The following is a 13,945-nucleotide window of genomic DNA, read 5'->3' on the forward strand; positions in this document are numbered from 1 at the left end:
GATTTATAAAAAAACTGACAATGTTTTTTAAATGAGCCAGAATATTCAATGGGAAAATGGTATGAAAATGATGGATGGCATTCTTTAGCAAACATAAAATCGTCAACCCTTTTAGACAACTTTTATGAACGCTTCGGATAATTTGAACAATAATGCAAATAAATTCTAACTTAAGATATAATCGAAAGAAATTGAAAAAATAACTATAACGACAATAAAAAAAAAATGGTTTAATCCATGAAGCAATCAATCGATAATCTCTTTAAATACTAATTAATGCCGATTATAAGTACATGCAGTTACTGTAATCAATTATGACTAATTGATTACAGTAATAACCTGCCGAATTTTTATGAATGATTTTTAAAGAACAACATTGAAGTTTTTTTCACAACACTTATATCAGATTAATCATATTATATTTTCCTTTGTTCCAGATCGAGAAATGTCATTGATTACCGAAATGACCAAACGTATTGAAAGTTTGTGAATTTAGACTGGTGTTTTTCTCAATATGACCGACTGCATTGTTTATTGCTGACAAATATTTTTAATTCTATTCAAAGCAATGCTTATCGTAATTGTGATTACGAAACATACCGGTGTTTCTGAACTTATGAAACTGTCTCATTTGAATATATTTTTTATTTCATCGCCATTAATATATAAACAAATGTATACAAGATAAGCTTGTACGGGTATATTCAAATATTTTCTGGTCAACCGGAAACGTCAACTTTGTGTATGTATTTGTGTTTGGTTACAATGTGCTTATCATATGTCAATAATAAAAAAACATATAAAAAAGAATCTGATTAAAATCAGATCCTTGATCCACTTCTTATATTTCATTTGATCTAAAGAACAATCGCTTGAGGTCACTCCCTTGTGAACGTTGTTTTGATTAATCATGTTGTCTGTTCCATTCCTCGGTTTCGTGTTTCTTAAGTTATGCCAGTTCAATCTTTGGATTCCATGAGGTCGTCTAAGGTCAACTTTTGCTCCGTCTTTAACTTGCTGATACCGGAAGGTTGAGGAACATGTGCCGATGTTTCGTCATACGACTCCATTTTTTCTTTGAAATCCAAACATACCATTTCTAATACTTGTTCTGATTGGCTAAAATAACACATGAACATTTTCATAAATCAAAGTTTACCAGGAGGTCACTTCAAGCGCGGGGTTTCCCCCAGATCCTCGTGTAGCGACAGTAGAAAAAAAGGAGCCGATCAATGATCTGACTCTATTCAGATTGAATAAAACAATATCTTGCATGTACACAAAGAGCTGAACAACATTTGCAACTTACTTTGGAATCATTCAAATCCATGGGGGTCAGTTTTTGAGTATTGTAAGTTTTGTGCTAATTCGCGGGGATGTCATTTCGTTGATACGTAGGTTTTAGTTTCATTTAGAAAACTATCACTTTCCAAATTTGTTTTTTGGAGAATGTAAATTCCTGAGAAAGGGCTATCCACAAATATCTCGAAAATTGAGCCACTACGAAACAGGTCTAATGATTTCAAAGTATATTGATGTCGAATTTTATATATATATATATACAGCAGATCTTGTTCTTGCTCTCGTGTTTCTTTGACACTCATATTTAATGTATTTTTGTTCTATTTGAAATCTTTGTCGATGAAGATACATGACGCTATAGTAAGTTTGCAATTAAGCAACAATAAATCTACAAATGAACAATATCGTTAGTAAAATACAAGGACAAAAAACTCTCAAGTTAAATGCATTATTTATGAATAACAAATTCTAATGTTTGGTGTGGCAAGGCAGGTATCAATCGACATTAAATTTTAATCGAATTTTTTTTTTAAGAGTATTCATCTCATTCACTTTTAAAGAAGCTTAGAAACTTTGAATTCTGAACTATAGTGATATAAGTGATTAACATTGAAGGCGGATATAACCAATGTTTTGTTTACACAGGAAGTGGCTGTAACATGTGCTATGTAGATTACTTATCACAGCATGAAAATGTTGAGACGTACCGTGTATCAGATTTTTTTTTGAATTTAATTCAGACAGGTAGTCTTTCTGTAAGAAATTAAGATTTCCTATTGGACTTTAAAATCCTATAGGACTCTTGTTAAAATCTAATCGGAATTTAAATTCCTACAGGAAAATCTTTTATTCCGGTCATCAATAACAAAAGTGATTATAAACTTTTTAAGCAATGGTCTATCATATGACATATATGAATTTTTCGAGACATGCACCTCAGCTGAGTGCAAACATGCCATCCTGGCGTTATCATAATTATCCGGCACGGTAATTGTTTACCAGCAGCAAAAAACCTGGCGAGTGAATATTTAAACTAAAGAATAAAATTTAAATTCTTATTGTTCGAATGTTTGTGCATGGACACTTTATTAATTAGAATAGTTTGGTATAATATTGAACGTAAGTATTAAAAAAAGAACCACTCAATAGAAGCTCTTTTGTATTGCATTCTACATGTAATTGAAATTAAAGAGGTTAAAACAGGAAAGAATTGATCTTTTGAGGCCAATGTTACAGGGAAGGGGTATACACTTTTTAAAAAGGACGTAGGTGAGTAGTCGACCCGTCAACAGGTATAGCTATTTATAATTATTTCAATGATTCAATATCTTTTACAATGTATTACAAGGTATCAACATATCATAAACACAGTTTTGTTGATTTTTTTAAAAATTGTTTTATTATATTTATATAGATATACCGGTATACCTATTAACATGTTACAGTGTATATATATCACCCTTTCCTCCCTGTTTTAATCATTTCGAGTTGAAACCATAAGAAAAAATAAATAAAAATGCTGCTTAATTTTATGGATTGGAAATCTATAATTATTGTAATTTATGTTACGTTTCCTTTTAAGATATGCAATATAAGGATTTTTTTGTAAATTTTGTGAATATGTTTTGTCTTGAACTTCTCCCAAACATATTTCATGTCTCAGCATAGTTCTTGTTTTTAACTCCCTCCACATATAGTATGAGAAAATCCGTTTTAGAAAACAACGGCATATTGAAAGTATGATGTAGACATCTAACCTTTACTGCTAATGACATGCACTGTAATGTTGTATAGCGTGCAAATAAAGTTCATAATGTTAATTATTTGATAGATTGATAAAAGTACGGGTATACACTTCCGTAATATCTACTAGTAGGTTTATTTGCATAATGACGTCAATGTAGCAATGTTGTGTGTTTGTATCAGAATAAAGATCTATTTCTGACCGACAATTTGTTTACTCGACACTAATCGACATTACTCTTTAATAAAGTAAAGTATTAATCTTTGATCGATCAATAATTAATACGTGTTTTACACTAGGACAGTAATTTAATGAACAAGAATGTTTAATAACATTTACAAACACATTTATTTAAACAACAAAGAACATTTTGTGTCAATGCAATTATGAAGGCAGCGTGATATGAAAACAGTTTGTTCTTAGAAGATTGCCTCTTCCATAGCCCGGCTCAACCAAGACATACACCTTTTTCCTATAGTAACTTAAAATATACTGTAATTGTTGATCGCTGTGTTTACTGTTATATTGTGATCAGGTTAGTGCACGTACGTTGTATAATATGGTATACTTAATCTTTTAGGTAATAGTATCAAACTGTCTTTTATTTTCTGTATCAGGAAGAGCGAAAAATTTAACACAATACTCGACACATATATGGCGGGATGGATGTGGATAGAAATATTTATATTTGCTGTCTTGATAAATACAATCATTTAACAGCTTACACTGGAGGTCAGATAACGACCCCTAGCACGTCACAATGCGGGGTCAATGACCTAGACCTGGGGTCAGGGACGACAATGGACCTATCGGAGTTCTACCAGACGTATGTTAACGACCCTTCAGTGACGTCATTATCAGACTGCAAACATCTGTGTGACGTGGACAGCCAGTGTAAGGCCATTGGATACATGAACGATATCAGCGGAGTGTCATGTGGTCTGTCGGAATCAGATCACGTGACAGCGACTGCGTGCCCGTCTTGTCATGTGTTTACCAAAAACTGTTCTGCAGGTAATTAAAAAAAACCCCAAAGTTTCTGAATATTGTTCCTATTGTTAATAAATAATGTAATGTAAAACAACTATGGATGCGATAACTTCATTACTAATAAAACTATTGTTTAAACGTAATCCTTTTCAATTTAATGGCCATAAATACAGCAATTATCTTTACAGTAAATATTTCCCATAGCTATATAAATATCCGCCTCTTCCTCCTTATCAATATAAGCTTAAATATCATATATATTTTTATTCAAATAAAGTTAAGCCTAGCCATAAAACTGACTTCTTGACGAGTAATATTTAAGAATGACTAACACCAACTGAAATATATCTTTTCTTTGATATTGCATATCTGTTTGTATGAATTGTGCACACAGCAATAAGCGCAAAAGATTGCACGATAATATTACTTGCAACTACAATTTTTTATTTTTATAATATACTTAGTAATAAAAACAGGTTTTTGCATATGTGATATAGATGACATCACAAAACTCGTATTGGCCTTCGGGGCTGATACAGATTATCAGTCCTAGGGCTGATACGAATTCGTATCCCATCCCCTTGTGAAATTCCTCTGCCTTCCTTCGTTTCGGCATTTGTGCTTGTTTACAAACGATAAATAAAACATTTGTTACAGTCAATATTTTTAAGTGCAGTTTATAACTACAGATGCTAACAAATGTTTTGGATCAGTTAATTTGAAAACCTGGGGAAATTTTGGATCTGTAGCTAAATGTCATATTTTTATGTAAGATATACATACTACTTTCAAATGAGATCAAAATCAATTCGTTCATGTTGATTTTATTTTATACTAAGTATGTAATAAATAAAATAATACGTACCCTTTTTCCATATCACAGCCTGCATCAGCCCTCGACCAACATAACCTCTCGGGCTCTCGGCCCTCGGGCTGATACTGGCTGTGATATGGAAAATGGTTTGTATTATTCTCTATGTATTTTTGATAAAGTATAGCACCAATTAGTATAACCAGTGAATTTGTTTTACGACTTATTGGAACAGGGTCAGATACAACCTGGGCCCATTTACCCAGCAGAACCCATTATTGTTGCCAAGCAGTGTGTTTAAAGCGATTCGTATGCCTGATGGCATTTAAACTGACATAGATAACACCTAATCATGTATTTGAAATTAACATGTAAATATTTGATATCTTCTACAGACATGAAAGTTAAACAGCTATAAAAGAAATTGTTTGAAATGTAAATATCAGATCAGGGAAAACTGTTTCTTGACGCATTACGTAAAGTAAATAAAAATAGAGTCAACTACCTTAAACCCCTGGCAATTGACGATATCAATAAATAATAAACAGGTATTCAATGTCATTCTTTTTTTCCTGTTGTTATTTGAGTTTAGTTTGTTTATTTTGATGTATAATTATATTTATTTATTAATTTTTTGAATTTTCATGCTGAATATACGATCTAAGAATGTGCCTCTTCTTCTTCTGCTGGTTGTGTTTTGATAGTAGTCACGTGTAACAACACAATCCCATGTGTAAATTTAGCAGCGACACGTCATATGCACATCAAGTGATGACATATCGCTGATGACGTTCTTTGCTTGTTCATTGGATAAGCTGTATTAGAGGCGTGTGCGAGGGGAATGAATGAGAGTGGCGAGCAAAGCAACAATTGTAATTATGTTTTATTTGTTCAAATAAATTTTTGTATATACAATAGTTAGTTATTCACTGTTTTCTAATACAGTGATATTCTTATAACCAACAGACTGCGTCACTTACACCGTTTTCAGCGGAGGATACATTGGGAGGACGCAATACGCCAACTACGACCCTTCTTCTTACACCGAATGTCAGGACAGATGTACCAATGACCAGTTCTGTAACGGGTTTATTCACAATGACGTCATTATGACGTGTAGACTGTCCGAATCCAGAAAAGAAGTAGCGTCCCCCGGAAACGCTAGCTTCTCATTCAGTCGAAAGGAATGTAGCTCCGGTAAGAATGATTGAATAATTTTAATAAGGCATTTTATTTATTTTTTATCGAATATATTTGACAATTTTAGATCGTAAAATTTGTTAAATATTTCAACTGTTTCACAAATGAGGTTTAAAAATACCGATAGGCAGTGAAATATATCAATGTATTAACCATGAAAAAAAACATTGTTGAAAATATTCAGAAGTTTAACTTATATGTATTTTTAATTTCTTTAAAATTAGGATGTGCAAATTATTTGGCGTACGGAGTAGAATACATCATTGAGTTTAGCGCTCTGTACTCGTTGAATAGTCCCGTCACAAAGCGGGCGTGTGAGGCGCTGTGTACTGCAGACCCCGGATGTAGGGGCGCCGCCTATCAGACCAGTGATCAGAACTGTGGGTTGTTTGACTCGGGAACTAGTCAGAAATACAGCGGATGCCTGGCTTGTACCGCGTTTGCCAAACAGTGCCCTACAGGTACTACTGACATCAACACATTTATACACAGATATCAGTAGTCAATACATTCACACATAGATATTAGTAGTCTACACATTCACACACACACGCATGCATTATTAATAAACACGTTTATACACATATTTCAGAACTCAACAAATTCACAAATAAATTTCATGAATCAACACATTCACGCACAAGCATTAATAATTTAACACATTTATACATAAACATCAACTAATTTATAACTTATATTAGGGGTTAACATATTTGTATACATATATCAATAGTCAACACATTTATACAACAAAATCCACCAGGTAACGCTCAAAGCAATCAAATAATGATCACATTAATAGTCAACACATTCACTTACTGATATCAATAGTCAAATCATTCACTTACAGATATCAACAGTCAATACATTCACACACACAGTTATCAATTGTTAACACATTTACAAACATAAATTAACAGCCAACACATTCACACACAGATATCAATTGTCAACACATTCACTCAGACAGATTTCAACACTCAACACAATATCACAGATATCAATAGTCAACACATTCACTTACATATATCAATAATCAACACATTCACACACAGATATCAATAGTCAACACATTCACACAGACATATCAATAGTCAATAGTCAACACATACAAGCAGACATATCAATAGTAAATTCAATAGTCAACACATTCAAACAGACAGATTTCAACACTCAACACAATATCACAGATATCAATAGTCAACAGATTCACACACAGATATCAATAGTCAACAGATTCACACACACATATCAACAGTCAACACATTCACACAAACACAAATCAATAGTCAACACATTCACACACACAGTAATCAATTTTTAACACATTTACAAACATATATTAATAGCCATCACATTCATTCACATATATCAAGAGTAAACGCATTTACATACATACATCAGTAGTCTATACATTTGCACACAGATATCAATGATTTCCTAACTGTTTGACGACTTGAAGCATATTAATTGTAGTTGGTAAAAAAATGACAATAACAAACCTTAACCGTCCCAAAAATATATAAAACGAAATACAAATTTGAAGCAGAGCAACACGGACCACAAAAAAGATAAAGGTAGGATCAGGTGCCTAGGAGGAAATGAGCTAAATATTTAAACGATAAAATGCTTTCTTTGATCATTTATTCGGGGTACGAAGGTAGCTATCCTAGCAGAAAAAACCCGCTAGTTATGCATTTTTTTCTGCTAGGATAGCTACCTTTATAACCCGCATTAATCATCAAAGGAAATATTTTATTCATATCAACACAGATTAATACATTGATTATAAAGAGTAAGTAAAATTCACTAAATTTCTGTTAAAGAGACAATACGGGCATCTTATAAAAACCGACTTGAAAAGAATTTCCGATCGGGTTCGGTATTTTTGTACTATTCATGAATGTATTAACTTTCAGAAAATTACAAAGTTCTCCATGAAATAAATCTAATTATATCATTAAAATTAATAATTACGTATAACCTTTACATATTTACATCGCAACGTGTTCCGGGGTTCAGCCTTCTATGCTATTACGCATGCGTATTTACTGTTAACAAAACACATGCAGGGCTCGCAAAGATTCTTCCGGAATTGTTTGTTGATAAAAATGTGTCTTTTCTAGTTCTCCTAGGTAATAATTGTTCAAAGTTTTTGAAATAACCACAATCATTATTTTGCATGTATTTTACGTGTTTATCATAGGAGTTGCTACAACATAAATTCATTTTTGTAAATGATGCCCTTTGATGGGTTATTTGACATATTTACGTCTGTTCATTTTAAATTGAACCGAAATTGGTAAACCATTAATAAATAATCGACAAAGTGATGATGTGTTCCGTTAAGAGGGTCCCTTTAATCTCGTATACCATAATGACCGTAGTCGGGCGAAAATCTTGCAGTTTTTAGCACATGTCAATTGCTGTCCATCAAAGTCCACGTGGTACAAATAAACGATATAAGATTATTGCGGTTTGTACGACCCTTAAATTTCCGGAAGCTCATAATTACTTTAATTAAGTATGTGAAAGGGATTTTTATGCATTTCAAATATTACAATCAACGTTCTTTTTAATTTCCTAATGATACAATAGGTAAATCTAAAGTTATTCACACATGTGTTTTTAGCTGTACTGTCTCTTTAACGTAAATAAGTACGTAGCTAAAAAAACCCCAGCCACATCGTCTCCTTTGAGACTTTGAGTCTGACATCATCATGATTATTTCGTGCAGTCCGTGATTTTTCATAGTTCGCTGTAGATTTCGACCAATCGAAAATTGGGGCGTGTCGATTTCAGTCTGGCTGTTTCTATAGAGCTATGAATTAACTATAAATATCCGTAAGAAAAAGAGGGAATCATATTCTGTCAATATAGATGTAAATATAATTGTTTGTTGGCTATCGTTTCATTTTTTACTGTAGCATTTTAGTTGTTTAATATTAAACAAAAATGTGTTGAAAAGTTATTCAGGTCATTTATGAAGTTTTTTTTTCAATATTCCAACTTATTTCTAGACTAAAAGTATTTAAAGTTACCGCCTGTCATATTCAAATAAAAATATGAATAATGTTTCTTCTACATCGGTCACTTTTAAAAACAATAAATGTTAAAAAACAAGCATTTTTTTGCAATATGTAAAGAAAACCCCAAAAGCTTTGAATCTGAACCTGTCAGTAGTTGATTTTAATAAAAAGAAAATTTAATAACCTTTCGAAAGAAATAGGTAAATAAACTTGGATATAAACTATCACGATATAGATACTAGTATTAAGGTGGAATAACATATCGTCACAAAATGGCTGACCTCTGATTGAAACGACATTTCGGTCTATTTAAAGGATTTTATCGACGATAACATGTTACTGAATAACCGAGTGAATAAAGTGTCAGGCTTGTGATCCGTACATCCTGAGTTCGAATCATGCAGGGGCTTTTGTTTTTATTTACTGAATTGAATTTTTTAGATATTAATTTTTTATCCCCAATCTGCAAATTTTTCGCTTATTTGACATATGTCCATTTTATTTATAATAAATAAAATGGACAATAATTGTTATATCTTTCATATTCAAATAATTTACTGTTAAGTTAGGTGACTTTTCCCAGGTGTTATTCCACCTTAATATGGTATCAATCAATCAATGGATATCAGAATCTGACACTATTGATGTTGTAAGGTAACTATCCAGTCACCAGACAAACCTGTGGCGTTTCTACGTACACCGTTTACGCCACCAACCTCGTATCATCTGCCACGTACAGCAGTGTCATGCCCACCACCCATACTGCCTGTCAATCAATGTGTACAGCTAACCAATATTGCCTTGGGTTTGCCTTTAACACTTTAACAGGGGAATGTAAACTTTCAGATAGCACTGTACCAAAGTATTTAGCCTGTGCAGAATGTTCATTTTCAGCCAGAGATTGTGATGGTAAGGACATGTACAGGTAACTCAATTCATTAATTACGTCTAATTTCGAAAAAAATAAATAAAACAAAACATATTTCAGTTTTGCATTTATATCATCTTTATTGAATGAATAAAACAAACATGTTTTGATAAAAGTTACATGTACAAGACAGCATGCAATTCTCTTATTTTACAGTAGATGAACCTTCGAAGTACTTTGTCCAATGTTTAACCAACTTTTGCAGCGTTGGAGTGAATCTGACCGTGTCCATGGAATCATCCAAACATGACAGTTCCGACTTTGCCACTTGCCAGGATCTGTGTGCGAATGACCCGCTTTGTCTGTCGTTTCACCACAGTCAAGGTGACCTTCAGTGCCGTCTGTCTACGTCAGACAAATCTACCTCTGGATGTGACGCGTGTCAATTATACACCAAATACTGCTTACCAGGTCGGCTAATGCATTAACTTACTTAAGTTCTGACGTTTTTTGGCCATTTTAGTTAATCAGATACTGTGGTTTCATCAATATTCGTTGAATACCAATTTTCGTGGATTTCGTTGTTAAGTTGAACCACGAAATAAAATGTTCATTGAAGTTCAATTTCATCTAATATTTTGTATTGATAGGATCATTGGCCACGAAATTACGTATCCTTGAAACTGTGGTTTTCAGAAAATCCAACAAAATTGATACCCGCGAAAATTAATGAAACCACAGTAACCTATTGCAAATGGTCTTAGTCCGTAGTCGCGCGTCTTCCTTCGTCCGAAAACATTTTTTTCATTCTTAACTGCTTCTTAAACTCTACAAGACCAATTGTTACCAATGTAATTTCATTGCCCATGGGTCAGGGGTTTAGGTTTAAATGAGGCTAATATGGCCATATAGTAAAAGTGTATTAAATCTTGCAAAATCTTCTTGTTCTACTCCCACATACATTTGAGAAAAACTACATGCAAGGTTATGATATCAATGAAGCCCTCAAAATGGTTTGTTTTTAAAAAATGTGAGTGTTATTTTCAATTCGACTACATTAATGTTCTTCAAAATCGTTTCGGAGCAATTCTGAAATTTTCTGCTACATTACAAGTATATGGGAGGCATTTTAACTGCGATTAAGGCTTGTTTCGAGACACAGTTAGATTATTCTAACTAAGCAGAATGTAATAAAATTAAAAGCATTATTGTAGGCTTAAAGATTGGTTCTGTAAATGGCAACGGGTCGGTTTGTCGATGTATCTATTTCACAAATGTCCGATATATTGAAATGTCAACCCCTACACACACGGGTCAAAGTCTAGTAATGTTAAATTAATCCATATACAAATAATGGGTGTGACTGAGCTGAATCGTTTATTAACAATTTTTGTTTTTCATTCAGCTCTTAAATTCCAGTGAAAGAAATAAATACATGTTTAGAAAAGAGAATAAATGGATATTTCTATTCAATCAAAGATAACATAAAAAATTAAATAAATGGTTTAGGTAGGGAGTTTAACAGTTTACTGTTAAATTAATTATCTTCCATTTCTTGTTCACAATGAATTCGGTGTATAATAATTAATTAAGAAGTTGAGATATTAGAATATTGAAACATTTTTCTTTTAATTTCCTTTTTAAACAAAACACCAAAACAGTGTTTTAAGATTTAAAATAAACTGACGACTTCTTAATAGTAAAGTAAAAACTGACTAGCAAAAAATACTGAAGTGTGGTTTGTGTACAATAATGTCTAAATCAATGCCAGATGAAGATGAATGGTAATCTGAACAGTAAAACATGAGAATTGATATAACAAAATAACTTATCAGTGGTTTTTGATTTCGTATAAAGTCAGAAGCAGGAGAGTGTCTACCTGGCCCCTGTGGATGGGACAGTTTGGGGTGGGGTGTTATTGTTTATATACAATAAGCCAGTCGTCATCTTCAGTTTATCTATGAAACCATATACACATAAAAGCTATCTTGAAAGTAAACAAATATAGGGCAATTATATCCAATCAATGTCTATGTTGTTAGATTTCAGATAGGAAGGTGGTGGTCATTACCGTATTTTAGATTTTTTTTTACTCCAGCAGAATGAAGCTTAATTAAATGCATATATGAGAATCCTCAAAAGGTCTGTGTATGGGCTATGGTATTCAGCACAGGATGAATCTCTGCCAATCCGTCAATTGAAAGGTGACTGAAAGCTAACTGAAATGTGACTGAATGGCATATCTGTGCCATTCAGTCACCTTTCCAGACCATTCAGTTGACTGAATGGCAGAGCTTCATCCTGTGCAGGTGATGGTTAAGGCTTATTGGCCTCTCGTTCTATTATTAACTGTCTTTACCTTCGAGTTTTCTTGGGGGAATATTAATTCCATGAGTCTTAAATCATTGGGATAAATACTACGGTACTTCTCACTAGGTAAACAAACTGTGTTGACCATTCTTCAGATCTATAAGTTCTCTTGATCTAGCATTCGTCGGAAATTCACATAGAATACCCACTACACAAGTTTTGTATGTTGCAATAAGAATTTTTTTACCACATCAGGTAATATCTAACATTTTTTAATATATTAACTATGTTTCAATAAAATGCCTTTGTGTTATTCTGATATCTACATGGGCCATTTTAGCTAATATTTTCTCTTTAACAGGATGCGACTCAGTGTCGTACGTGAGGCATGAGCTCTGTTACACTACGGCCTCGGTGCGCCTGGATCTGATTTGTCACGTGACACCTTTTGATACGTGCCGACAGCTGTGTAATAACAACACATTTTGTTTGGGATTTGCGTACCAGGCGGATTCGTCCCGATGTGCTTTGTCGGGCTCCGGTACACATATCTGGTATCCAGAATGCCCATCCTGTTTATTTTCGAAGAAGATATGCTTAGTTTCAGGTTAACAAACCCATGCACTATTTACCACCAGTTTAGGTTATGGTGCATATTCAGCAGGTGTTAATATTGCGCACATTCTTTCTGTAAGTGGTGTTTTTTATTGTTACTGCAAAGTTTAAAATAATTATGTATTCTCGTGATTGTTTCTTGTATGTTTCTGAAAAATTACATTTTTAACAAAAACTGGCTTGCTAAGCTCAACTACGTACATTTATTTATACAAATGTAACTTATACCATCTATTTTATTCTTTTTTTAATAGAACCTCCTACGGCTATCCCGGAGGTTATAATTAGCAACGGGACAATAGACTGTGTATGTGTGTGCAAACACACAAATCAGACGGTCGATGAAATAATGCAACAGAGGAAAATCCAGCTGACCGTTGATACCGAGGCTCTGTCGTCGACACTTATCTAGTGCTCCGGACGCACGACCAACGTCGACTGCGATTGGTGCAGTGGGTGCTACAATGATTTGGGTGTTGCTAGCATTTATTGTTTTACCCGACTATTCTATTATGAAATATTTCAAAAATGTCAAATTGTAGAATTAATTTGATTGTCCTTTTGTTAAAATATGAAATATTCACATTTTTGCTTCAACTAAATCAATCTAAACCAGTTGTATTATCACAACAGAATTTAATTGATTATTTTTTTGCTGTTTAATCATTTTATGTGGTGTTAGATGGTGTTTTTCTCACATTTTAAATGCCAATCCACAGATGTTTTAATCATTGGATTAGTAGTATCCCTAAAGAACCTGTGACTATCCTTGTTTTAAGCTTTGTCATATTGACTCATGAATAATGGCAAGGATACTTCTATATGGTACACAGTTTCAATCTGTGTTTAAGGGGTGATATATTAAAAAAATCATCTTAAACCATATGTTACCATATGTTACAAAATTAGTTTTAACCAAAATATTGTGATTTGAAAATAAAAAGAATATCCCCCTATATAAAATGCATATAATATAATTAAAATGAACTGATCTCCTTGGGTTTTCCCCAGTAAATCTTTCGGACTGAGCTGCATGCAATGTTACTCATCAGTATTACTGACAGTGGCTGTAGTAA

General features: G+C 33.1%; 3 protein-coding genes across 8 annotated transcripts in view; 2 read left to right on the plus strand and 1 right to left on the minus strand.

Annotated features, from left to right (window-relative positions):
- LOC105325111 (beta-1,4-N-acetylgalactosaminyltransferase bre-4) overlaps window positions 1-13,945 on the minus strand; it is a 174,175-nt gene that overhangs the window by 26,309 nt on the left and 133,921 nt on the right. The gene's annotated exons all lie outside the window — the stretch shown is intronic.
- LOC105329774 (uncharacterized) overlaps window positions 1-13,945 on the plus strand; it is a 189,481-nt gene that overhangs the window by 12,920 nt on the left and 162,616 nt on the right. The window contains exon 12 of one of the 4 annotated variants that reach the window (XM_066071117.1): window positions 438-833. The exons of the other annotated variants lie outside the window; for them this stretch is intronic. The gene's annotated coding sequence lies outside the window, so the exon portion shown is untranslated. Of the gene's footprint in view, window positions 1-437; window positions 834-13,945 lie in introns of those variants that run through there. 4 annotated transcript variants of the gene reach the window in all.
- LOC105329849 (micronemal protein 4) lies at window positions 2,823-13,516 on the plus strand. 3 transcript variants are annotated; one of them, XM_066071121.1, is made up of 7 exons: window positions 2,823-4,060; window positions 5,814-6,044; window positions 6,272-6,508; window positions 9,731-9,985; window positions 10,161-10,415; window positions 12,616-12,861; window positions 13,124-13,516. In XM_066071121.1, the coding sequence occupies exons 1-7, from the start codon at window positions 3,709-3,711 to the stop codon at window positions 13,279-13,281; spliced, it is 1,734 nt and encodes a 577-aa protein (XP_065927193.1). In that variant the 5' UTR covers window positions 2,823-3,708; the 3' UTR covers window positions 13,282-13,516. The 3 variants fall into 3 exon arrangements, 2 of the variants coding, with proteins under 2 accessions (XP_065927193.1, XP_034335385.2); XR_010709232.1 differs by having other exon boundaries at window positions 2,824-4,060; window positions 12,616-12,944; window positions 13,124-13,259; XM_034479494.2 differs by having other exon boundaries at window positions 2,824-4,060; window positions 9,923-9,985.

Source organism: Magallana gigas, chromosome 9, assembly GCF_963853765.1.
Source record: "Magallana gigas chromosome 9, xbMagGiga1.1, whole genome shotgun sequence".
NCBI classification, from domain to species: domain Eukaryota; kingdom Metazoa; phylum Mollusca; class Bivalvia; order Ostreida; family Ostreidae; genus Magallana; species Magallana gigas.

What these genes read in the sequence shown, in the direction of transcription:
- LOC105329849 (XM_066071121.1), top strand. Translation starts at nt 3,709, where the DNA reads ATGGATGTGGATAGAAATATTTATATTTGCTGTCTTGATAAATACAAT. An exon ending in TACCAAAAACTGTTCTGCAG is followed by an intron (nt 4,061 to 5,813) that starts GTAATTAAAAAA and finishes TATAACCAACAG; the next exon opens with ACTGCGTCACTTACACCGTT. An exon ending in TGCCAAACAGTGCCCTACAG is followed by an intron (nt 6,509 to 9,730) that starts GTACTACTGACA and finishes TGATGTTGTAAG; the next exon opens with GTAACTATCCAGTCACCAGA.